Source organism: Talpa europaea (assembly GCF_964194135.1).
Source record: "Talpa europaea genome assembly, chromosome: 15".
In the NCBI taxonomy this organism is placed as follows: domain Eukaryota; kingdom Metazoa; phylum Chordata; class Mammalia; order Eulipotyphla; family Talpidae; genus Talpa; species Talpa europaea.
In genome coordinates, this window is record NC_140083.1 from 44,595,796 (window position 1) to 44,623,645 (window position 27,850).

At 37.3% G+C, this 27,850-nt stretch overlaps 1 protein-coding gene across 8 annotated transcripts in view; it reads right to left on the reverse strand.

Moving 5' to 3' along the window:
- Window positions 1–27,850, reverse strand: part of PPHLN1 (periphilin 1) — a gene marked incomplete at both ends in the record, with an annotated part of 97,853 nt that overhangs the window by 19,182 nt on the left and 50,821 nt on the right. For 2 of the 8 annotated variants that reach the window (XM_084255363.1, XM_084255361.1), the window contains 4 exons: window positions 5,624–5,764; window positions 14,884–15,003; window positions 22,585–22,664; window positions 25,239–25,295. In XM_084255363.1, coding sequence (XP_084111489.1) covers window positions 5,624–5,764; window positions 14,884–15,003; window positions 22,585–22,664; window positions 25,239–25,295 — 398 coding nt within the window. The remainder of the gene's footprint in view (window positions 1–5,623; window positions 5,765–14,883; window positions 15,004–22,584; window positions 22,665–25,238; window positions 25,296–27,850) is intronic. The other 6 variants (XM_084255365.1, XM_084255362.1, XM_084255360.1 and 3 more) reach the window with 3 other exon arrangements.

Genomic DNA, 27,850 nt, shown 5'->3' on the forward strand with positions numbered 1-27,850 from the left:
GCACCATCAGGGAGGCCCTCTATTATCAGAGTTAACGGAGTTAGAGAACCCCTAAATGCGTAGTTAATGACTAGTGCAGTGGCCTGAAGACATCCAAAGTGTGGCTGTTATCTAAATCAAGAGCAGTCTTACTGGTGACTGTGCCCTCTAACTTTGGGGAGGGAGTGGGGCAGGTGTGGGCTCTGCTCTAACTCTGGGTAGCTAGTGACAGAACTGAATTGTAGTACCACTACCCAGGGTAGAAAGAGAATACTTCCTTCCAAAGTCTTTCTACCAAAATCAAGACAAAGATCCTGAGTCCATTATTCAAGATCCCTCTATGTAGCACAATAAATAAAATTTTGGAACATCTACATACAAAATCACTGCAATAAATGCCATGGCTGGGGAGTAGGTAAGAGTAATGAAAGATACTAGGGGGAAGAGATTTAAAAACTACCCACATGTGATATGGGTTTAACCAAACTAACCCACCCACACATTTAATTGTTGAGTATTCTCTAGAGTTCCCTATTATCCACCTTATGCTCAAGTCTTTTACCCCTATCTAGAATCTTTTGCCTATCTCTACAGATAAAACTCCTATCTGAATTTTAGGGATCTAGTCACATGTCACTTTGAAATGAAGCTTTCTCTGGTTCACCTAGATGGAAATGATTTTCTTTATCTCAGTTTCAGAGCAAATAAACACAGTAGAAAGCAATGAGTAACCACAGTTCTATCACTCTAGCATAAACCTAAAAACAAGTCACTTGAGTTTTTAAAGCATGTAAAATGAGTAAAGGTCAAAACAACACAATTGATTTCCTGGAAAACTATCCTGACTCAGAAAATTTTGAAACACATTCTTTTGAAAGCAATGTTCTTAGGGAAAGTAAGGGGAATTGTCAGTAGTCATAAGTGAAAAGGTAGCAAAAACTAGAGTGCTAAGCTAGTACCATGGGCCAAGACTACTCCAAGGAACTAGAAACTCAGTCTGGTGGAAAACAAGAGATAAGACATATGGCCCATGCAAGAGAAGACATGGATCTGATGCTTCCGCGTAAAGCCAGGAATTTTGCGAAAAGCTGAACTAGGAAAAACAAACAAAAACTGTCAGTATAAAAAAATGACAAGGGGCCTTCCCGGTGGCGCAGCGGGTTGAGCACAGCGCTGTGAAGCTGTCCATGGCCTCTGCAGTGCCGGTTCGATTCCCAGCAAGCCAGGGAGATTCTCAAATGGCGTGGCAGACCTCTCCTGTCGCACCTGCTGCTCCCCTCAGCAGTGCTTTCAGTCTGTCTGCCTGTCCTGCTCCCCGCTCTGTGTCTGGTGAATCCTCTCACCTTCCTGTGCCTCTACCTTGTACCCTAGCTATTGTATAAATAAATATTAAAAAAAAAAAAAAAAAAAGGGAAACTTCTCTGCCTTGTTCTGGGCCCTTGAGGTGAGAAGATACAGTTTCCTTTCAGAATTCACAAGCACTCCCATTTGAAGTTCTAAATACAAGCTCACAACACCAAAGCACAAATTATATGAGGGAATAAGCTACCAGGAGCAACAGTCAGTGAGAACAACAGCTGTATTAAAGACCCCAGACTATCCTTCTAATGCCAGGTTTCAACTAAAATGTCAATTACTTTAATGTTGTTTTGCTTTTTTGCTATACATGGAAGCCCTGATATCTTTCACAATAACAATCAATAATGTACCACATTAGAAAACATGGAATAGAAAATTATTTTTATGTAGAAGAAAGCATCTGCTAAGAAAATCACAGGCATTTCTTCAAGCTTGGTCCAATGATACCAAAGACAAGACTGACTAAAATAGTTTATGGTTAAATATTTAAGTAGAATAACAATGAGTACTATTTAAAATATCTAGATTAAAAATCCTTTATTATTACAATCTTATCTGAGATGTAACCTTTGAACTACATATACAAAGGATAAAAACATGTGGTATAACAGCTGAAATAAGCACAAAAGGTTTTTCTTCTTAATTCTCCTTAAGCAGTGCCAATGAAGGATACTAATAATAGAATAAAATTTCAGAGCAGAACAATGAAAACCATAATTAGAAGTCAATGCAGCATACACTCCTGGGAAAGGATTATAATTAAGAATTCTCAAAGAAGAGTGTGGATGTATATGTGTGTGCAGATATATAAATACACAGATCCACCCCCCATATAACTGTAATAAAATATTTGTAATAAAATATTTCTTATCAATCTAACATGGGGATTATTTGGATAAAATAAGTAAAAGATAAAAATTCTACCCAAAATATAACATTTTGTTAAATATTTTAAAGGCTTTATCCAAATCTAATTGATTTTTAAAAGATATCTCTATAAAACTAAAACCCTAATAACCCTGATAGAACCACTAGTATCATAGGGTAAATGGAGATAACAATATAGCATCATATTATCACTATCCTACTTATTTCAGTCATTCAATATCTACTTTAATTAACTTTCACCTTTGCTTCTAGAAAGAAGGAATCTCTAAACGAAAGTGAAAGAGGAATCATTTGTGTCCTTCTTGGGTTTAAAGACATTAATTATAATTTCAATATATGAACAAAGACTACATAACACAAAATATAAAGATTACCAAAGAAACGTACTTTTTCAGCATGATTTATAAGTTACATGGTCAGAGTTTGTTTTTATTTTAATATAAATCATTTCTTAATTGAGATAATATTAGCTTACAATATTGTTGGGACTATAAAGCAACAGCAATGATGGATCAACAGGCCAATGGAACAGACACCAGAAAACATTCACGCATGTATGGAAACCTGAATGATAACACAGACAATAATGCAGAACAATGAGAAACACCCAGTTTTTCTAATGAATGGGTAGGGTCAATGGATGGCCATATAAAAAGAAAAACTTGACTTCTGCTCTATTTAATATACTCTACACCTAAATTATTTTCAGATAGATTAAAACTTAAGGTGAAACACAAAAGCTTTTAGAAGATAACAAAGAAGAAACAGACATCTTAAATAAGAAGGAAATAACAGTTATAGTTTGAAAAATCTGAATTACATTGAGCATAATAAGAACTTTTATTTCTCCAAAGATAAAAGAATGAAAAAACAAGTCACAAAACAGGAAAATATCAGCAACACATAAAACCAACAAAGGACTTGTATTCAGAATATATTTTTTTAATTCTACAAATTAATTTTTAAAACCCAATAAATGAGTAGGAAAATATGCAAGAATCTTAACACATCTGACAATAATGGACAATAGCCATATGAAATGGTGCTTCGCATCATTAGTAATCCAAGAAATGCAAGCTAAAGTCACAAGGAGGGGCCTCCCTTGTGGCGCAAAGGGTTAAGACACAACCTATGAAACTGTCCACAGCTACTGTAGCACAAGTTCGATCCCCAGCCGGCCAGGGAGCAACCCACATGGCACAGCACACCTCTCCTGACTTGCCTGTTGCTCCCCTCAGCAGTGTATTTCAGTCAATCTGCCTGTTCTGTTCCCTACTCTGTCTCTGGTGAATCCTCTCACCACCCCCCCATACCTCTGGCCTGTACCCCAGCTCTTGTATGCATAAATAAATCTTTAAAAAAATAATAAAAAAAATAACATCACCAGGAGTGATGTTACAGTAATAGTATCAATGGCTCTTACATATAATGCTGGGGGAAAAAAAAAAAAAAAAAGCAAGACACGGTGTATTCTGCATATTTCTATTTGTAAAAAAGGTCAAAACCAGACAAACCTACAATGTTAGGAATCAGTTTAGTGGTTACCTTTGGGTGATTGAAAGCAAAAGAAGATTGGAGGTATCTCATGCCCAGACTTCAAACTATACTGCAAGGCTATAGTGATAAAACAGTATGATATTGAAATAAAAATATACACACAGAAAAGTGGAATAGAATTGAGAGCACAGAAATAAACCCACAATTTATATGAGTAGTTAATTTATAAAAAAAAGGAGCCAAGAAAATACAATGGAGAAAGGAAAAGTCTCTTCAACTGGACAGCCACATTCAATAAAATGAAACAAGATCAATATCTCACACCACACACAAAAATTAACTCAAAATGTATTAAAGAAGTCTGAAAACACAAAATACAAAGAAAACCTAGCAAGGCACTTCATGACACTGGTTTCATTGATTTGAGGATTCAATTCCAATGACAAGGAAAACAAAAGCAAAAATAAATGACTGGGAACACGCTAAATTAAAAAGCTTCTGTACAGTGAAGGAAACTATCATTAAAACAAAAAGACACTCCATTGAATGGGAAAAAATATATGTGTCTCACCCATCTGACCAGGGGCTAATATCCAAGCTTTACTAAGAGCTCCTACAACTTAACAAAAAGCAAGCAAGGAACCCAATCAATAAAACCATAATGAGATCCCACCTCACTACAACAGAATGGCCCATAATCATAAAAACCAAAAACAACAAATGTTGGTTCACTGTGGGAAAATAGACTGGTCCAATCCCTATGGAAAACAATTAAAGGTTCCTCAAAATATCAAAAATAGATCTACCACATGATGCAGTTATTCCACTCTTAGGTATCTACCTAAAGAATACAAAATCACTAATTTGAAGGATATATGCATTCTTATTTCATTGCAGCACTATTTATAATAGACAAGTTGTTAAAACAACTTAAATGCCCATCAACAGAGCAGCGGATTAATAAGATGTGGTATACAGAAACAATGGAATACTACTCAACATTAAGAAAAGATGAATATTTGTCACTTGCAACAGACTATACAGAACTTGAGGGGATTGTGTTAAGTGAAATGTATCAGAAGGTGAAAGACAATACCAGATGATTTCACTCATATGTAGAATATAGAGAAACAAAACAAAGGAACTGAAAAACTCAAACTAAAACAAACCCTAGAAATACGACTGCAGAGTTGAGGCTACTAGAGGTAGAGAGAGGGCAGGGATGTGCACAAAAGACATTGGGGCCCAGTAGTAAAGGTTAAAGGACTGTGGGTTATTTGATGGTGGGGATGGTGTGGTAACATACATCAGAGGAGGTATGAATCTGATATCCCCCTAAATTCATATACAGTGTTGTAAAACCAATGTCACCACAATAAAGATTATAAAAACAGAGTAATACATTGGCTTCCACAAATAAATAAATAAAAAATAAAACTATACTGAGATACCACCTCATACCCATAAGAATGGCACATACCAAAAAGATTGCCAATAATAAGTGCTGGAGAGGATAAGGAGAAAAAGGACCCATATTACACTGTTGGTGGGACTGTGGATTGGAAAAATGATTATGAAACCATTATGGAAAGCTATCTGGATTTACCTTAAAAAATTAAAAACAGAAATACCGTGTGACCCAGTCATCCCATGCTTGGGCATATATCCATAGAATATGAAACCATCACATTAGAATCTACAAAATTCAGAGCACTGCATACAGTGATCAAAACACTATAATCAAATAAAACAATTTTTTAAGTTTTCAAATGTTCATTTCAGAGTCACAAGTGGAAAAGGAAAGAATGAAATATATTTCTTCAATAATATTTATTTTAACTACCAAAGACAGAGTGATAGGAACAAACGATTATGTACTTCAAAAGGACTGGATTCTCACCTGTTCAATCTCTTTGGTTTTTGATGCTATTGCTTTAGAACGAGTGGTTAGCTGACTGTCTTCAAATAATTCTATGCCATCTGTTGCATTGGACTCAGGTTCTTCTGGTTGGTCAATGAACAATGGTGCCGTGGAGCCTGCCTTTAAAAAGAAATAGAAATCTTTAGTTGCTTTCTTACAAGAACATAATGCAGTTCAGATGACTTCATAAGCAGTAACTGGAAATTTTATAAAGAAAAGGTGCTAAGCTTAACCCATTTTAAGAAAGCACTGTTAATTTCACCACACAGAATGAGCATATGTGAAGATTAAAGAGAAAGTGGTTGCTATTTTTTAAATTTTAGGTAAGATAAATCTCTAGACTTTTTTCATTCCAAAATTACATTTCACACTATATCAAGACAGAACTTGATGATTATGTCCTTCAGCAATCTATTTAAGAAACACTGAGGGGAAAGGTATGTACAATATAAACAAGTACATTATACAGGAATGGCAAAAGGACTCCATACTTTCAAATTTTTTTCAAAATCTTGTTCCTATAGCCTAAGACTAAAATCACTGAAAGAAAACAATTCCTGAAAGTAATCACAATCGTGTCTATTTTAGAGCAACAATTCATTAAAACAATAATCTCACAAAACCCCATATCTGGTAACTGACCTTTAAAAAAACACTTTGTTGAAAAGAGAAAAGCTAAAGAAGGGGAAACTTTTATTTAACTACCCTTATTTGATTATTCAAATATTTACTGAACAACAAATGCCAAGCACTGCTCATGGAGCACAAGACAGATCAGTGAACAGAACAGACAAAACTTCTTGCCTTCACACACCTTGCAGCATGCAATGACTTAGAAAGAGGAAACTGTGAAGTTTAGACTCATGCATTTTATACTGTTGCATTTTTAGGGGTAGTAATAGATATGGGAGAAGATAAGAAACTCATTTATTACCAGGTTATCAAAAATTTGAGTTTTGTGATTGAAGAAGTAGCAAACAGCAGTAGGTTTGGAGAAGTCACAAAACATATACTAATCTGAGGGACTTCGCACAGTGAAAGCAGTGGCACTGCAACGCCTAGTGTGCTGGGGTGGATACGGTCACAACTTCTTAAGAGAGTAATTTGGAGGCATTTATCAAAATTTAACACGTCTCTTTCACTCAGCTACTTCACCTATAGAAACTTAATCTCACATTAGCAACACAGGCTGAGACATGGCTGTGATTAATAGCAAATGATTGAAAACTGTCAATTTCATCATTCGGGGATTGCACAAATAAATTATGCAGTGTCAAGGACCAATGCACACTAAGAAATCATTTAAATGAATATGGACTGTGTGAGCATGCATGCACATGTCCACGAGAGGGGGACAGGGGAGAGAGAGAATGTACTCTAATTTTTCTTCTGGCATATCCTGGAGGTCAAAAAAGAGACACATTTAAGCGCATATGCCTAGACTATCTCTAAAAGGATACTATCTTGGGGGTAAATGGTAGTAGAGGTTGCCTCAATAGGATAACTTCGAAGAAATAGAATGGGAAACAGTACACATACTTTGGTGCCATTTGAACTTCTGCCATGTATATGTATAATTTTCAAATCTTACTTTTTATAAGCCTAAGATATATTGTAAGAGAATTAAATTGCAAGCATGAGAGACATTTAAGGGGGTAGAATTCCAGGAAGATAGCAGAATAGGAAGACCCAGAAATTTGTCTCCCAACCTAGATAAACAATTATTACTAACAAACTTTGTTTCATGTAACTATACTGGAACTCTGGACTCCACTGAAAGCTTACAACACCAAGAGGAAGATGGGGAAGATAAAGGTAGGGGTGAATTTCAGGCCTTAACACAACAGCAGCTCCTACTCCCACCCCTAGCCACTTAGAAAGCTGCAGCAAGTGGGCCTGTACACAGCCGGGTGAGCCAGGCTGGGCAAAAAGGACTCCATCCACCAAATATCAGAGGTCTGTGCTCTGATTGCTGCTGTTCCTATCACTGGGGTGCAAAGAGGCAGCAGCCCCTGGTGCTGTACCTCCCACCACTACCACCCCCCTAATCTGGTAACAGTGACTCCAGGGACCTAAAGGGCCAGAGTCTATTCTCCCACCACCACTCACCCTCTCTCACCTTCATTTTTCATGTTATTCCCTTTCAAGAGGCAGACATTTAAGATTCTTGCATTAAAAAATAACTGCACACACAACACTAATGATAAAGGACTGATCACAAAAATCTGCAAAGAACTGATGAGACTCAACAACAACAAAGAAAATAATCCAGTCAAAAAATGGGCAGAAGATGGGCCTCCCCGGTGGCGCAGCGGTTGAGCGCTGGGTTGCGAAGCTGCCCGCAGCCTCTGCGGCGCCGGTTCGATCCCCGGCTGCTCCCCAGCCACTGGAGGAGGGTCCCATATGGCGCGCAGACCTCTCCTGCCGCCCGCTGCTCCCCTCAGCAGTGTACTTCGGTCCTTCTGCCTGCTCTGCTCCCCGCTCTGGCTCTGGTGAATTCTCTCACCCTCCCACGCTTCTGACTGTACCCAGTGCATGTATAAACAAAATGAACAAACAAATAAATAAAATAAAAAAAAAATGGGCAGAAGAGCTAAAAAGAAACTTCTCTGAAGAGGAAATGCAAATGGCCAACAGGCATATGAAAAAATGTTCAACATCACTTATAATCAGGGAAATGCAAATCAAAACTACCATGAGATACCATCTTACACCAGTGACATTGGCACATATTAAAAAAACTAGCAACAACAAATGTTGGCGAGGGTGTGGAGAAAAATGAACTCTTCTGCACTGTTGGTGGGAGTATAAACTGGTCCAACCATTATGGAGAGCTGTGTGGAGATTTCTGGACCTACTAAACATAGAGCTTCCATATGATCCAGCAATTCCACTCCTAGGTATTTACCCAAAGAACACAAAAACATCAATTCCCAAGAACACCTGCACCCCTATGTTTATAGCAGCTCTATTTACAATAGCTAAGCTTTGGAAACAGCCCAAATGCCCAAAAATAGATGACTGGATCAAGAAGATGTGGTACATATATACCATGGAATATTACTCAGCAGTCAAAAAAGATAAACACATGCAATTTGCAGCAACATGGATGGTGCTGGAAGGGATCATGCTCAGCGAAATAAGCCAGAAAGAAAAAGAAAAATACCGGATGGTCTCACTCATAGCAGGAATCTAGAAAACTTAAATAAGGGACCAGGGAAATGAATAACTATAAGAAAGTGAAAATCAAAATCAACAAAAAACTATGAACCAGAGACACTTTTTGGGGGGTGGGGGGCGGGAGGGGAGGGATTGGGGTCAGTATGGGGGGGTTGCAATTGTATGGGGAATATAAAAATAAAATTTATTATTAAAAAAAAATAACTGCACATATGGGGAAATGTAGAAAGTGAGTGAGTATGCCATGGGAAAGGGTCAGAAAAGACCTAAGAGATCTTAAGTTTATACCCTGGGCGGCCGGTCCTCAACACAGCAGCAGCATATAACAATCAAAAAGAGCAAAAATAATAAAAAGAAGAAAATCCTGGAAAGAGGGGAGAAGCAAATTTCTGAAGTTAACACGTTATTAGATTCAAAAACCCAGTATTCAACAAAAAAATTAGAAGGCAAACAAACAAGAAAGTACGGCCCATTCAAAAGAATGACTCAATAGAAACTGCCCCCCCCCAAAAAAAGACTTAGTGGCAGCTTTATTAGACAAAATTGTTTAAAATAACTGCTTCAAAGATGCTGAGGCTGCTAACAGGAAGATATGGAGGAAACCATTAAAATGCTGCCCAAACAAAATGGAAATATCAATGAGAGATGAAACCTAAAGGAAACAAAAATGAAATTCTAAAGCTAAAAAAGTAACTGAAATTTAAAAATTCACTAGAAGAATTCAAAGGCAAGTTTGAATTAGTGAACTTGAAGATTAGATAGTAAAAAGTGTCAAGGCTGAGGAACAGAAAGAAAAAGACTGAAGAAAGCATAAAAGATATATGGGCATCCCAAAAAGGAGAAGAGAGAGTTAAGAGCAGAGAGATTATCTGAAGGAATAATGTCTTAAAACTTGGATATCAACATCCAAGAAGCTCAACGAACTCCAAGTAAGATGAGTTCAAGAGCCCCATACTGAGTGAGATGTACTATAATCACACTTTCAAAGGACAAAGACAAAGAGTTAACCTTGACAGCAGCAAGAGAGAAACTGGCTAGAAATGCTCAAGGAGGCCTGAAAGGTAAATTGAAGATATACAAGTCAGTTACTCTTAACTCAGGAGTTAAGAGTAGTTAGCATGGGCAATTATAAAAGCTAGTATCATTTTAATGATGGTTTATAACATTATTTTTTGTTTTCTCCATGATTCCAGAGACTGATACATTACCAAAAAAAAATTAGTGTAAAAGCTAGCTTGTGATTGCGCATCTTTTCTACATAATTCAGAAGACTACTGCATTTAAAGGCACCATTAGTTATATTGTGGGACACATGATGCAGAAAGAATTTAAACATTTCACTACAAAAAAAAAAAAAGCCAACTAAACACACAAGAAGACAAGAATGTAGGAAATGAGAGAGAAAATAAATTATAGGGCATAGAGAAAACAAATACCATAATGATAGAAGTAAATCCCCCTTAATCAGTAAATTTTATGTGACTGGATTAAAGTCTGAACTCAAAACACAGAGACTGACAGAAGAGTAAAATGACAAGACCTAGAGACAGGCCCAGAGAGATGATTCTGGAAGTAATATATCACAACGGCTGCTGAAGAACTCCAAGTTCAGTTCAAACTTGTGTTAGCTCATACTAGTGGTAACTGGGAAGCCACATTTATAAAACATTTGACCAGGGATTTTGAGATGTAGCTACTTGGGTGCTAAGCTCCATCCCCTAATGTTCCACACCAACAGAGGACTTGTTAAGTTCACTGTGGACACAGGAAAAATTGAGTGGACTGAAGAGATGGTCATTATGTGTAGGCCACATTGCATTGGATGTCTAAGACTGAGAGTTACTTACAAAAAAATGCTTAACAGCACAGAACTCTGGTACAAGTGCGGGATAACATCCTTATAGTGTGTTATGGCAACAAAATATACAAATGAAGCTGGAGCCCAGTAATCAGAAATCTAGTTTTAAAAGCAACTGGATTCCACAAAAATAACTGTGTGAATGAATATATGAATTCAGCAAAGCAGCAAGGTACAAAGTCTACACATGAAAATCGACTGTATTTTTATACAAGAATGATGAAAAATGTGAAAGGGAATTACAAAACAATCTCATTTATAAAAGCATCAAGAAGAATTACAAACAGGAAAATTAACCTAACCAAGGATATGAAAAGACTTGTACAATGAAAATTTCAAAACATTGAGGTAATTAAAGACGATGTTAGTGGGAATATATCTCAACATGTTTTGAAGACAACACTATTAAAATGTCAATACTACTTATCAGTTTAATATCTGATACATCCTCTTCGAGGACAATATATTAAGTGGATTTTAGAGCAGAGAGAAGGAGTAGGAGCTTGCTCCGTCCTCTGGTCTGCAGTACACCCCAAGAATGGCAAAACCCTGCCCCTAGGGGATAAAAAAAAAGAGAGAAAAATGTTCGATCTTCCTCCTATAGCAAGAAGCAACCTGTTCTACCTAGACATTCTAATAGCCTTCAAATAATTTGCCTTCATTCTGATAGTCAAAGCAAAACTCTCATTACCATGTCTAATGACAGTAAATTTTATCTACAAAACCTTGACTGTAAGCTCTTTGACATCCAGGCTGTCTAATGCCATGTCTGACATAAGTAAACACAGAATGAATTTTAGTAAATTTAAATAGACTATGAAAAAGCCATTAAAGTATTATTTTTTGAAAATATATGCCTTAAAAAACTAATCCTAAAATATGCACTGCAGAAAAAAATTTCATAGTCAAAACTTTATAAATTGTGCAAACTTATATTAGAGCCCAAAAGGTAAAAATAATAAATTGCATGGAGGAATGAACTACAACATAGCTCTAGGCAGAGCAGATCCCATCTGTCTCCCCACTGTTCCCCTTAGCAATGTATGTCAATACATCTACCTTTTCTGTTCTCTACTCTTCACCCCCACTTCTCTGGCCTATAACCAGGTTCTTTCCAGCTTAAAAAAAAATTGCCCTAGCATATCACTGAATTTATGTTCAACTTCACATGTCTTTTTATAAATGGTATGATCCTCCAACTAAATAGTTTAAAACATTATTGATGGAAGCAAGAGAAGATAAACTAGAAACTCAAATATTTAATCAAATGTAAACAATGTTTCTAAAGTCCAGGGACCATTACTTATAGCTAATATAAAATACTGCCACAACTAGATTTAAACATTACAGAGTAATATATCAAACTCTTTCCCTGCATTACATTTCTTTCTTCCTTCCAACTTACTTTGTCAAATCAGGTCAATGTCACCTTTCTCAAAGCATGGATCATTGAAATGAGTAACTAACAACTGTCTGGGAGAGCAAATGTTACCATCTGAGCAAAATGATGTAAGATGAGATTCAATTTTCAATTAAAAGTCAAACAGTATCATCGAAATTCCCCAACCATGTTATATCCAGTATGAAGAAGTAGCAATATAAATTGAAATTCAGACAATGGTACAAAACTGATACTACTTCTCAAAGACAAGGACACACAAGTAACCTAGTAACTAACATGCTAAAGAAATCTTATTCTCTGCTCTGACTCAATTTGCCTTTAGTCCAACAAAAGATCATGTCTGAACTATTGCCCGACTTACAAACTTTCAGAGCTGTTTACTTCTCATTAAATCATACTCTAGTAAATTCAGTCATATTTTAGAGAAAAATCGAGGATTAGACAAAAAAATTATTTCTTGTCCCAATGACATTTTAGAGTTAAGATCCAGTCAAGCAAGAAGAGAACATAAGAAGAATATTTAAAGTCCAGGAAAGATAGTCAGATGTTTTTAATTGAGATATAAAAGGGGGGTAGGGAGGAAAGGATAAACACATGTTAATAAAGCCTTGCTAACTGGAGATAAAGAACTAGGCAAAGAAGTACTGTTTTTAGAGACAGTTAGAGGTACTCTGAGAAAACTTACCAGTTTTGCAAAACAGCAATTGTAAAGTAGTATTCTAAAATTATTAAAGAAAATAAGCAAAATGGGCCTCCCCTGGTGGCACAGGTGGTTGAGCGCCATGCTGTGAAGCTGTCTGCAGCCTCTGCAGCGCCTGTTTGATCCCGGCCGGGCCGGCAAGGGTCCCACATGGCACAGCAGACCTTTCCGATCTCACCCGCTGCTCCCCTCAGCAATGTATTTCATCAGTCTGCCTGTTCTGTTCCCCACTCTGTCTCTGGTGAAAATCCTCTCACCCTCCCGCACATCTAGCCTATATCCCAGTTCTTGTATAAAATAAATAAATCTTAAAAGAAAAAAAAAAAAGAAGCAAAGTGACCCTATTAAATGTACTTAAAAGCTCGTTTTTTAAATAGTGCTAGAAAAGTGCCAGAGGGACAGCTTGATATTTTTCATATGTTTATTCAAGAATGCATATAAAGGGCCTCCCTAGTGGCACAGGCGGTTGAACACCACACTGTGAGGCTGTCACAGCCTCTGCAGCACGGGTTCTATCCCAGCCGGCCAGTGAGAATCCCACATGGTGCAGCAGACCTCTCCTGTCTCGCCCACTGCTCCCCTCAGCAGTGTATTTCGTCAGTCTGCCTGTTCTTTTCTCTGCTCTGTCTATGGTGAATCCTCTCATCCTCCCACGCATCTGGCCTGTACCCCGATTCTTGTATAAAAATAAATAAATCTTTAAAAAAATGTATATAAATATCTATTATTAGAGCTGCATTAAGAAGGAAAACTTGGGCCTCCCAAGTGGCGCAGTGGTTGAGCGCTGGGCTGCGAAGCTGCCCGCAGCCTCTGCAGCACTGGTTCGATCCCTGGCCACTGGGCGAGGGTCCCACACGGCGCGCAGACCTCTCCTGCCGCCCGCTGCTCCCCTCAGCAGTGTACTTCGTCAGTCTGCCTGTTCTGTTCCCTGCTCTGGCTCTGGTGAATTCTCTCACCCTCCCGTGCTTCTGACTATACCCAGTGCTTGTATAAATAAATTAAAAAAAAAAAAGAAGAAGGAAACCTTGACTAACTTAAGAACAATAGATTTCTAAATGACATCAGCATTTTAAAAAAGCTCTACTGGTTAAGTACTGGTAAGAGTTTATACTGGCTTATCATTTCTGTGGGCAATGTACATTGCTCTGGGATGGATCTTTTCATGATGTATGCTAATGTGTATAGGTACGCAGTTGTTTTTTTTTAAAGATTTATTTATGCACACAAGAACTGGGGTACAGGCCAGAGGTGTGGGGTGAGAGGGTTCACCAGAGACAGAGCGGGGAACAGAACAGGCAGAATGACTGAAATACACTGCATGCTGCAGTGGTTGCAGATAGCTTCATAGGTTGCATCCTAACTCCCTGAGCCACCAGGGAGGCCCGGCATGCAGTTTTAAATGAAATTCCAATGCCTGATCCCTTTTGTCAAGAGTCTTCTTTAAAAGGCATCCAAAAATATATTGAAAAACCATGGTGATAGAGATGTTTATATTCTCTGCCTATCATGTCAAACTAATTACTCTAATAGCAAATTCTGCTTGCCCTTGGAACTACATGATATGGAAAATATTAAGCTTATGTTCGGATATTTTAGCACAAACACTTCGTAAACAGAACTGTGACCCCAATAATGGGTTCATCTTCTGGCACTCGACTCATCAAAGGACACAGAGAACTGAAAGAATCTATATTTCATTTCCTGGGATATTTATGAGTATAACATGCAATATAAATATAATTAAGATCCCAGGTCTAGTTAGATTTCGGTTATGAATTCACTGGTTCATGACAAGTGGTAGAGCATGATTTCTAGAGATCTTTTAATAGCTAAGTCCTTAAAAGAAGCATTTAAATAATGATTTTCTTTATATGCCATATTTATACACTATTCTTATACTTCTAAGTGACCTAAGACATTCACACACAAAATGTTAATGAATTCAGTCACTTATCTTCAGACTTACTGTGTGTGGTGGATTTTAATAATCCATGAAGATACTTTCCCCCCAAATATATTTTGGGGATTATATTCCACCTATGACTTAAAACCCAGCCCGACTCTCAGACATGAAACATAAAGGAGAAATCGTGCCTTACCTCATACTCAGAAATTTCAGGTAAGGCTCCCTCATCTGCCTTCTCCAGCTTTTCAGCAGCCCACTTGCTTGCAGCCTCAGCAAGTTCCTTCTCAGTTAGCCGACTGGGTTTGTCTAACACCTAACAAAAAGAAGAGAATAGCTCTGGTACAACTGTCGAGAGTTCCTAGACTTCAAATACATTAACAAGTATACCATTTAAGACCATTTGAGCCTTCAAATTTATAGAGAGAACAGGTGTATTCTGTTTGCTTTTCAAAACTATTCCACATAGAATTTCTCTGAGCAGCAATTTTTTGGGACATCTATAGACTAGATGTGCCTCTTACATTCAGCAAATAAAACTTCATGAATTTATCTAAGGTGTAAAAGACAGTGACAATTAACTAGTATACCTATAGTACTCAGAATATACAAGACATCTTATTGATTTCAACTTTGTATCATAGTCATTGAAGTGAATATTGGCAAAATTTCATGAAGGTAAATTCCTAATATAACAGAAAAGCACGGAGATGCTCTTTTTAAATTTGTGATTACTTATATAAATCCTACTTTTTACACAAAATTTATACACTAAATCTCATTTTTTGATACTACTACTTCCCTTCTTCAACCACGTACACTGAAACAAGGTATGAGATTTGGAGTTACAGACAAACCAGGGTTTGAAGTGGTTTCGTCATTTCCGAGGTAGATGATTTTATATATGTAACTTACAACACCATTTTAAGATGGAAAAGAGGTCACAGACTGCAAGTCTGAAGTATGATGCTTGGCAGTTTGCTTTTACTTGCCTCCTCATACTAAAAAATATTTGAAAAAAATCTATTAGTTCATGAAGTCAATATGGAGAAATAAAATGATGTTATCCGAACCGCATAATTCCCACAAAACTTATGTTATAGAATAAAATATAAAACTTTTAAGGCAAAAATTAGAAAAGATCTTTCTTTGGGCCTTCTGGTATCTCTCCAATTCCATTCTGTTTCATTTTCATCAAGTAGGCCTGTCATCTCCAAGTATGTCCCACCTCTTACCTCTGTGACATCAGTGATTACAAACCTACCTCCTCTGATGACAGAACCAGCAAAAGTCCCCATATTATGGTACCCCACCATTTACAGAGCGCTTTTTAGACAACTCAAAGAAGTATTTTTATTCAGCTTACCCTGAAGCTGGTAAGGATAGACTTATTTCCCCAACATCTAAGTCAAGAAATTGAATTTGAAATTGGCAGCAAATTTGTTCACAGTCCATACCAAATGCTGAGCTGGGACTGAACACGAGCTCTTCTAGATAACAAAAGCCTTTAACCTCCTTTGCATAGTTTAATAAACTCCCCACACCACTGGCTGGCCATTTTAATATTTACTGGAAGACAGTAACAATGTGTCTACATGGAGTACTTCCACTGTCAGTGAAGAAACATACACATTACTCACTCCAAAGTTCTAACTATACCTGAATTTAAAAAGAGATGTGATACCTGCATTATTACTTATTAATAGAGCTAAAAGGCTTTAAAGCCAGGAGAAAAAAACACATACAAATAAACCCAATAACAAACATTATACCCTATCTTTTAATATCTGTTTTGAAGAGGATGTTATAGACAAAAAACAAACTGAACACTGTAAGTTATCTCCAGGATAGAAGGAAGCAATCTTCTACATGTTAACACTTCCCTTTTATTTGCCTGTCAATCTGTACACTTGAAAAACCCATTTGAAAATAGGTTCTAATAGCAGGAAATAAATTGAAAGAGTATTCCTACAGGAGGGCAGCCAAAATATTTAAAAGAAAAAGGCCTCCACCATCTAAAGAGGAAATCAAGGTAATAAACCTCCCCACAACTACCAAGAAACGCTGGACAAAGTAAACAGGAGACTGCATTTTTCCTATACTTAAAATGATTACAGGTCTAAAATTCTGAAATTCAGATTCCATTTTAAGTAACAAAATGCAAACACTTAAGTGAACCATCAAATATTTAAAATCCATTATTGTTGTTTCCCACTTAATATATTTTAACAAGTACCACAAACTCCTAACATATTCTAGTTCCCAGAAAATGAATATATTGTATACCATAATTTAAATATTCAGTGATTGAGATATGTAGGTACCATTTACTTTTCTTTGGTTTCTATGTGAGAAGAAAAACAAGCCACTCTTCAGGTCGGTAAAGCACCTTTACTATGACAAGACTGAAGCCAAAAAAATTCAACAATCTTTCTCATTTAAATTTCAGCATTCTAGAATCCTTAGATTTCTGAGAAAACTCTAAAGGGCCTCCCTGGTGACACAGAGAGTGGAGCGCAGTGTTGTGAAGCTGTTCGCAGCCTCTGCAGTGTTGGTTCAATCCCCAACCACCCAGGGAGATACCCACATGGCATGGCAGACCTCTCCTGTCTCGCCCACTACTCCCCTCAGCAGTGTTTTCAGTCAGTCTGCCTGTTCTGCTCCCCACTCTGTCTCTGGTGAATCCTCTCACCCGCCCACACCTCTGGCCTGTACCCCAGCTCTTGTATGCATAAATAAATAAATTAAAAAAAAAAAAGAAAACTCTAAAGACACAAGTCACTGCAAAAACATCTTTTTCTTTTTTCCCTTGGAGGCAGAGAAATTGCAGCCACCTGCACACCAGCACACACTATTAGGCTACAGCTACTCTTGCTGAAAATCCAAACAAACCAAAGACACAGAAAACAAAGAATGTATCTGTACTTAGTATCTGTAGATACAGAAGAAGAGAAATAACATCAGTTATGGAGAATGAATGTGAGGTCAGTGAAAGCATCTCACTGCAGAAAACAGAAACAGCACCGTCACAAATGTTTAAGTTTTAATGATTAGAACACACATCAGGGCCTTCCCTGGTGGCACAGGCGGCTGAGCGCCATGCTGTGAAGCTGTCCGCAGCCTCTGCAGTGCCAGTTCAATCCCGGCCGGCCGGCAAGGGTCCCACAGGGCACAGCAGACCTCTCCTGTCACACCCGCTGCTCCCCTCAGCAGTGTATTTCGTCAGTCTGCCTGTTCTGTTCCCTGCTCTGTCTCTGGTGAATCCTCTCACCCTCCCGCATATCTGGCCTGTACCCCAGTACTTGTATAAATAAATAAATCATTTTTAAAAAAGGGAAAAAAGAAAAGAAACACATCATCTTTTCAACAAGCTTGGGGATGCTGGGAAGGTAGGAATGAGAAGATGATGTAAGAGTAGCTTTGTCTTTGAGAAAATTATTTATATCCTGAGCCTATTCTAAAAGAGGTAAATATTTATTTTTATTTTTTTTAATTTATATATATTTTTTACACCATTGTACATTTTTGTATAATATGTGCTTGTATACTCTCTCCTTTCAGATGTATTTCCCATAAAATTGCCACCACTGGGGCCTCCCTGGTGGCGCAACGGGTTAAGCACCACATTGTGAAGTGATCCACAGCCTCTGCAGCATGAATTTGATCCCGGGCCGGCCAAGGAGCAACCCACATGGTGCAGCAGACCTCTCCTGACTCGCCTGCTGCTCCCCTCAGTAGTGTATTTTGGTCAGTCTGCCTGTTCTGTTCCCCACTCTGTCTCTGGTGAATCCTCTCACCCCCCACCTCTCTGGCCTGCACCCCCAGCTCTTGCATACATAAATAAATCTAAAAAAAAAAAATTCCCAACACCAATTCACCTGTGAACCATCACCATAGTCCTTGTGCTCTTCCCTCCCGTTTTGATCCCTCTCCCTCCCCCAGCCCCACAGAATGTCTCTGATTTATAGTTGCCTGCTAATTTATTTATTTATTATTATTGTTATTTTTTTTCTGATCCCTTATATGGTTCCCCTATATTCTTTCTATAAGTGAAACCATCCGACATTTTTCCTTTTCCTTCTGGCTTATTTCACTGAGCGTAATCCCTTCTAGCTCCATCCATGTTGCTGCAAATAGCATGAGTATGTCTCTTTTGATTGCTGAGTAGTATTCCATTATATATATAATATATGATATATAATATAATCATAATATATAATACATTATATATATAATATATATTCCATTATACACACACACACACGCACACACACACACAGACTGCAACTTTTTGATCCAGTCATCTGTTTTGGGGGCATTAGGTTGTTTCCTGATCTTAACTACTGTAAATAGTGCTACAATAGTGCTAATCATAGGAGTTCAGGTTTCCTTTTGGACTAATGTTTTTGTGTCCTTTGGGTAGATTCCTAGGAAGGAAATCACTGAATCATATGGTAGCTGCAGTTTTAATAATTTGAGGAAACTCCACACAGCTTTCCACAGTGGTTGGGCCATTTTGCATTCCCACCAGTAGTGTAGGAGAGTTCCTTATTTTCCACATTTGTTGCTGCCTGTTTTTTTAATATGTGCCATTCTTACTGGTGTATGGTGGTATTTCATTGTGGTTTTGATTTGCATTTCCCTGATTATAAGAGATGTTGAACATTGTTTCATAGATCTGTTGGCCATTTGCACTGCTTTGGAAAAGTGTCTTTTTAGCTCTTTTGCCCATTTTTTGAATGGACTGTTTACTTTGCTTTTGTTGAGTAGTGTGAGCTCCATGCAGATCCTTGTGATCAGTTCCTTACAATTGTATTGTGTGCAAAAACTTTCTCCCAATTAGTAGGATGTCTGTTTTGATTAGTGTCTCTTGCTGTACAGAAACTTTTTAGGTTGATGTAGTACCAGCTGTTTATCTTTTCCTTCACTTTTTTTGCTTTGGGGGATGTGTCTTTAAAGATGTTTGACATACCTGCTTTTTAAACTGCAAAATAGTTACAAACATAGTGTTAGTTGACACATTCATCAAGTCACATAATTATTTCTTTTTTGTGGTGAGAACACTTAAGATCGCTCAGCAAATTTCAACTATAATATTATTACCATCATTATTATCTTCAATCACTATATTGCATGGTAGAGACCCGTAACTTATTCATCTCATAACTGAACGTCTGTATTCTTTTGACTAACATCTCCCATTCTCTCCCTTCCCCAATCACCTGGACACTACTCATCAGTTTCTGGGAATCTGGTTTTTTTTAGATTTCACATATACATGAGATTATACATCATTTGTCTTTCTGTCAGACCTCTTCACTTAATACCCTTCAACCATGCTGTCATCACAAGAGGCAGGAATTCCTTCTAATATTCCAAAATGCACTTAGATAATATCTTCTTTATCTATTCATCCATCGAGAGACACATAGGTTGTTTCAGTGTCTTGGCTACTGTGTTCAATGCTGCAACAAACAAGGAATGCAGATATTCGTTTAACTTCCTTTAGATATACAACCAGAAGTGGGCTTGCTGAATTATATGGTAGTTTTGTTTTTCATTTTTTAAGGAATAGCCATACTGTTTTCCATAGTGGCTGCACAATTTACAGCAGTGATAGTGTAAAAGGGTTCCCTTTTCTCCACAACCTTGCCAATTAGTGTTATCTCTTGTCTTTCTGACTTCCTAATAGGTGTCATTGTGGTTTTGCTCTGCATTTCCCTGATGATCAATGACATTGAGCATTTTTTCATACGCCTGTTGTCTATCTGTGCTTCCACTTGGAACAGTATCTATTGAGTTCCTCTGCACTTTTTAATCAGATTGTTTGGACTTTTTCTTTTGATTTGTATGAGTTCCTTGTATACATTAGACATTAACCTTTTATCAAATACATTTGTAAACATGTTCTGCCATTGTTTAGTCTTTCGTTGATGATTTCCTTTGCTGTGCAAAGATGTTAAACTTGATGTAGTTAGTGCCACTTGTTTATTTTTGCTTGTGTTGCCTTTATTTTAGGTGTGAAATCCAACAAATCACTATCAAGATCAATGTTAAGGAACTCACCATCTATGATTTCTTCTAGGATGTCTGGGGTTTCAGGTCTTGCATTCTAGTATTTAATTGGCTGAACTGATTTCCACATCTGGTGTAAATTAGGAGTCCAGTTTCATTCTTTTACATGTGACTACCTATTTCCCCAACAGCATTTATTAAAGAGATTGCCTATTATCCACTGTCTATTCTTACTCCTTGGCCATCTATATATTCATGTGTTTATTTCTGAAGTCTCTATTGTGTTCCTTATCTGTCTTATGCTAATACCACAACTCTGTGATAAGAGTTGAAATCATAAAGTATGATGCCACCAGCTGTGTTGTTCTTTCTTGAAATTGTTTTGGCTATTTGGGATCTTTTGTGGCTCCACGGAAATTGTAGGATTTTTCTTCTGTGAAAAATGAGATTGGAATTTTAAGAGGAATTACACTGAATCTACACACTGCTTTGGATAATATGGATGTTTTAACAATATTAAGTTTTCTAATCCATGAGCACATAATATTTATTTGTGTCTTCTTCAATTTTTTTCATCAATGTTTTATAGTTTTTGGGGTCCAGATATTTCAACTCCTAGATTAAATTTTATTCCTAAGTATTTTATTCTTTTTTGATGTTATTGTAAATGGAATCACATTCTTAATTTCTCTTTGAGATTGTTAATTATTGGTATATAGAGAAACACAACTGACTTGTATGTTGATTTTGCACCCCACAACTTTACCGAATTTGTGTATTTCTAAGTTATTTGGTAGATTCTTTAGGGTTTTCTGTATGTAATATGTCATCTGCAAATAGAAAACTTTGCTCCTTTCTGATTTGGATGTCTTTAATTTCCTTTCCTTGCCTAACTGGTCTGCGCAGGCCTTCCAGGAGTATGTTGATTAAAAGTGGCAAGAGTGGGCACTCTTGACTTATTCCTGGTCTTAATGAAAAAGCTTTGCCCTGTTTCACCATTAAGCATGATATTAGCTGTAGGGCTGTCAAAAATAGCATTTTTATGTTGAGGTATAGTCCTTCCATATCCAGTTTGTTCCATTTTTATTGTAAACAGATGTTGAATTTTGTCAAATGCTTTTCTGTCTCTATTTGGATGATAATGATTTTATCCTTCATTTTGTTCTATGTTTTATAACATATTGATTGATTTGAAGATGTTAAACCATCTTTGTATCCAGAACAAATTCCACTTGATCATGGCTCATGAACCTTTTAATGTGCTGTTGAATTTGGTTTGCTAATATTTTATTGCTGATATTTGCATCCACCAAGGATTCTAGTCTGTAATTTTTCTTTACTTGTAGGGTCCTAGTCTGCTTTTGGTGTCAGGGTAATGCATGACTTGAAGAGTTTGAGAAGGATTGGTATTCTTTCAATGTTTAGGACAATTCACTAGTGAAACAGTTTGAGAATATTAACTTCCAAGCCTTTTATATTAAATGGGGATATAGGCCTATTTATATCATGAGATTTCTATATGAATTAAAAAGAGAAAATACTTTCTATAGCATCCAGAAACCACTATTTACACAGTGAATGTCAGGCCTCTGCCTATAACCTACCCCACAGTCTATCAAACATGCTCCATCTTAATAGTCACTTCTACCTGGTCAAGGTGAGCAAGGACCACAATAAGGGCTAATTTTAGCATAACCTGTGGAAAAATTTCAATAAGAACACTGTTCATTTACTCTGGTCACTACATTCGAGTTGTGGTTACTTAAAATTCAAGTTTTTAAATGCAGCAAATTATGCAGACATAAAAAAATAAAACTGCTGGACTGAACAGTCTCATTTATTCTGTAATTCCTCTTTAAATTGATTTTAAAACATAACAAACCTTTGATGAAGGAACTGCTGAAGAACTTGAGGGTGAAGTGTCTCTCGATGTTTTCAATGCCTGAACAGGCCTTTCTTTACCTACATAAGAAATACAAAATGCAATTTTCTAGCTCATTTGTTTCCAATTACAGTAATTTTGTTATTGAATAAATGAGGGGAGTCATACACTTGGTTCAGCAAAGAAATCTTCATTGTATCATTAAATCAATTCTGTTAACATCTAAATCCACCTCTCTCTCTCTCTCTCTCTCTCTGGGCCTGGGCACAAAAATTTCAAATAACCTCTAACCAGTGGCCATCACATAATCTAGTTCATACCAAAGCTAGTTAGTTAGCAAACATGGAGCACTTATAAGAAAGGCAAAAATATTTTAAAATCATAAATGTTTTCTCTTCCAAGTTCCTAAAAGCTATGTTTTAATACATCACAAAGTCCAAGGTAGATATGTTATAGTTGCCACCAAAGAGAACTAGTTGGTTAAATGGTAGCTCAAAGTCAGAGGCATGTAGAAAATTTAGCAGGTACTCCAGAAAAGTTTGGACAGTTTAAAAAATAAAAACTAGAAAATTATCATTCAGAGCACAAACAGTGCTTGGTATAAATGAGTACCCAAATATTTATTAAGTGGTTAATAAATAATTCTACATAAAGCCGCTACCTTCACTCACCCGTTACTGACACTCACGTGGTGCTATATGTAAACACCATTGTTTTTAATAGAAACTTAGGCCAGAAAACAGATTTTAAGGATTTCAGGTTTTAAAATTTTTTTATGTACATATATTTTCTTAATTAATTTTCTTATGTCATCGTTGATTGTTGGACAGTATTTGGTTTCTCTCATCAGGTGCTGTCCCGGTAATTCTCCCACCACCACAGCACCCTGACCCATCACCACAGTCCCTTGTGCTCTTCCCTACCAGTTTTAAAAATAGATTTAAACAAAATTATTGAAGTCAGTTTAACAACAACTCTGAGCTGTTACTAATAGAAAACAATGCTTAATTGCTAAGAAAAGTGACAAGTTCAATTCAGGGGAAGAAAGTGGCACTGAGTTTGGAGTGACACAGAAGCTGGTCAAAACCGGACAATGTATTAAGGTCAGAAAAGCAGTCAAGAGCAAAAGCGGACACAAAATGACACTGAAACCTAGGCAAAGCCAGCATTAGTCAAAAACCTCTTAAGCTCTTCTTGCTAAGGTCAAAATAAACTAAATAACAGCCTGGAGGCTAAAAGTAAACTAAGTAACAGCCTGGAGGCTGAAAGTCTCCCCGACCTAAGGCAGAAGTAGTGCCAGCTCTGTTTGAGGTACCAGAGACACAGAAAGCCCTCTCAAGCCACTACCCTTACCTCCCCAGGCTATGTGGCAACAATGTGGGATATACTTTTGCATTTCCCAATTGGGATAATGCCACAGGCACAACTTATGTCCAGACCAGGAATGCCGCTGACACACCAAAGAAGCGCAGGGCAGCCTTACATGGTAAAAGCTTGTCAAGCCTCAAGAGCCATCAGTGACAAGGCTGCAAACACCTGTTTGAAATGTAATATTCCACTCTTAAGTTGCAACCTAGTCTTAAAAAAGACAGACCCCTCGAGTCTTTTAACTTGCAGTATCATTAAGAAGTTTTCTAAAGTTCTTATGGATCTTAAAAATCAAAAGTAAAATGATACCAATGTTACATCCCCAATTACGACTGGCAAAAATGGCTTACTTAGTCTTTTCCTTCCTACTAAGTCTTCATTAGGTATGGCAAATTCCACATCTTTCTGTGAGTGTTTGGCTGTCCCCTTGCACTAAAATCTCCCAGAAGAGTAAGTATCATAGCTTATTCACTTCTGAATATCCAAGGCCTATCTTGCTCAAATCCTTTAAAAAAAAGAGAGACACTCAAAAATTTAGTGAAAAGGTAATTATTGTTCTACCCATAGGATGCATGACATCCTCAGCAAACTCTTAAAAGAAATGAGGAGCTGGATCAATCAGCACAGCACATTTTTCTAATTAAAGGCATAACTGTAAGTTCAGTTCTGGACCACAGCAGCAAGACACCAGAAAAAAAACCTTTCACAAACTTTTGTTAATCTCTCAGCATTTCTCCTTTACAGACAAGACATGAGCACTGCAAGTATGCCAGATAGATGCCAAATATAGTCTCAAGATCTTTCCCGATTTTCAGCTGCGTAAGCAGATTTCAACCCATCTCAGGTGCGGAAGCAAAGGACGCTGAAGGGGAGGGTAGATGGTGTATCATATATTCACATATATTCATATATGCCTGCTACATGAAGGGGAGGGACATGCGAGAAGCAAAGGATAAAGAAAAAGGATGATACAGAGGACAGCAGAAAGCACAGAAAAGGTAAATAAAAATCCCCTGGTTTTACTGTGTCAGGTCCAATCTGGCAATGACTTTTTTATATCATGCAGATCTCAAATTCCTATGAGGTGCTACTTCTCACCGGGAGGCTTTGCACAGAAAACCACCCCAAATTCTCTCAATGCCTACAACCTGAGTCCACTGCTGGTCAGCTCTGGTTCTGCAAGTGGATGAATGGAGCAGTTGTGCACTTTCCCCACTTCCATTACTTCTATCCATCCAAGGCCCCCACCCTTCACAATCCCAAATCAAATCTAGCTCAAAACTCACCTCTTTCTGGCTTTCCTTCATTCTGCCGTTTGTAGGAGGCACCAGCACGCACGGACTCTAGGGAAAGGCGGGCAGGGGGGAATTAACACCAACACCTCTGCGCCCAGGAAGAACAAGAGAAGATCCCAGAAGTAGGAGTGATAAGAACAGCAACTTCTGAAAACTTGCTGGTGACCCCTAACTCTCTGCTACCCTGTGCTCAAGTTGGGCTGCCTAAGTAAGCACCACTGAAGAGGAATAAAAAGGAGAAAAATCTAAGACTGGAAGCAAAGTGGGCCCAATAACAATGAAGTGTAAAGATGAGGCTAACCAAGGACAGCATGGACAGAATAAAATGAAAAGTGGATCATAAGACACCAAAAGTTGAAGGTGGAATCATCTTACTCATCGTGGTAAACAGTCTGATCTCCACAAAGGATCAGTCAGGTTAAAGAATGACAAAAAAAAAAAAAAAAAAAAAAAAAACTAACTAAAAAACACAACCAAGAGTGAAAGGTGAATCATCAAACACTGAGAAGAAATCAGTTCCTAGGCTTACAAAGGCTCTCTGTCAGCAGTTGTTCCAGATTGCTCTGAACAACTAGCCCCTGATTAGTCTTACATAAACTCATATATGAATCTTCTTTAGAAATATCCACACTACTGTCCTGCTTGAACCCCTAATCATCCAATATTTACAATCATGTAAATACTGTTAAGCTTTCTTACTTGCAAACATTTGATGATGCAGATGCAATCAGCCTTATGAAGCGTCCACATATACTAGTACATACTACACATACCAGATATCCTTCCCCAAACGTGCAGAAAATCCTTAACATTTAATTCTTCTTCTGTGATAGATTCCAAATAGCTAATTTTATGTTTTTTCTATTTCTAATAACACACGTTAGGGATTATTTTGGCATTGTCGGCCCTTACATTTAAAAAGAATTTCAAGAAATATCACACACGTTGTTGAAGACGCCATGTCCTCATTATTCACTGATCTGACATCAGAAAAATTTTTGTTCCTAAGCAACTGATTTGTTTTTAAAGTATGCTGTGAATACTGTTACTGCTCATATCCTCTTTGTTTTAGCCAAATCCTTCCTATAGCCACTGTTCAGAGTTTCAAGTCTGTTCATATTAAAACTAAAGACCTTTCTTCTTGTAATGAGCATAAAACGCCCCCTATTACAGCATTTTATGATTCATAAACAAGTTTCCTTATTATTTTTTCATTTGCATTTTACATCTTTGTGACTCTGGATACATCTGCCTATGTCTTCCTAACTAAAGCTTCCTCTTCTTTGTCTATTATTGTTCCTACATGTGCGTGTTCTTCCTGCTTAAATTCTTTTTGCTCTAGTTACATGGCTGCAAACAACACTATGGGTAAAAATGTCTCCCAATCCATTTCTCTGACTCACAGGTCTCCACTTCTGACACCTTAGCCATTACCTCCAATTTTCCTCACACACAGTCTTAGCAGAACCTAACTTCCTAATTAAATGCAGGCCAGAAAGTCTAACAGTCTTGTCCAAGCTTTGACTTGATGAAAAGAATGAATTCCAATTGAGGTGAAGGAAAGAGATCAGGAGAGAAAAATTCTGAAGGTGGCAGCATGTCACCCAATGTCAATATATTGGTGAATGAATGAAAAAATGAAGAGGAAGAAATAAAAAGGAGTTTCAAATACTGGTTCCATGGGCCAGGAATCAAGTTCTTCCATGCAGGTGAAATCAAAGCTTGGGAAGCAGCTTGGTGTTCCAATTAACATTTAGAAGTTTCTGTAGGAGGTGAACACATCTGATCACTCTTTGACTATAACAGCTGCTATGAGTAGCGATCGTCCACAGCATGTGCTGACTCTGACTATACTACTACTTTCTTCCTGATGTGTTTTCTAATGAGAGCAATGGTGAGCCTAATCAAATGCATCCTATCAAGTGTTAATTATTGCTAATCCATGGAGGACCAAAGGACACTGCTAGGGAAAAAATTAAAACCATCATTAGTGGTGATAGTCGCTGTGTTTTGCAAACTATTAATTTGGCCCAAACTAAATTTTTGGCCTAGTACCAGGAACAAGAGAAGTTATTTTGAATGCGAGTCTTATCAAAAAATAAACTTCATAGCATAGGCAGTATATTCATCCCTCCTTTGAGAACAGAAGCATTCAAAGGGAAATTAAGATACAAACCAATGAAAACATAATAGCTATTCAGATTCTAAGAAAATGATTTATTTTTCTGGACCATGGACAATTTACCAATATATAAATTTGGGCTACTGATTAGGTAGAACATGATCTCTCACATATCTAATGGTTTAGAAGATGGGAAACAGAAAACAGAGGCGATCACAAGAAAAATGCTCCTGTAGAAAAATACCAAATAAGACGGGGAAAAAAACAGATTAGAGGGGTAAATAAAGCTTTACACCACCTCCACTGCCCAAAAGAATTATTTTTTAGAGGTTAGAGAGGCAAAAAGTTGAAGTAAAGGCATATTAACTATGAATACTTAGAAGCGTTCTTCTGAATAGAACAATTAGTTAAAACCATAAGCGCTCACTTAAAAAATATAAATAAAAAATTAAGGCCCTAACCAGGGATGTTAGACATGCTC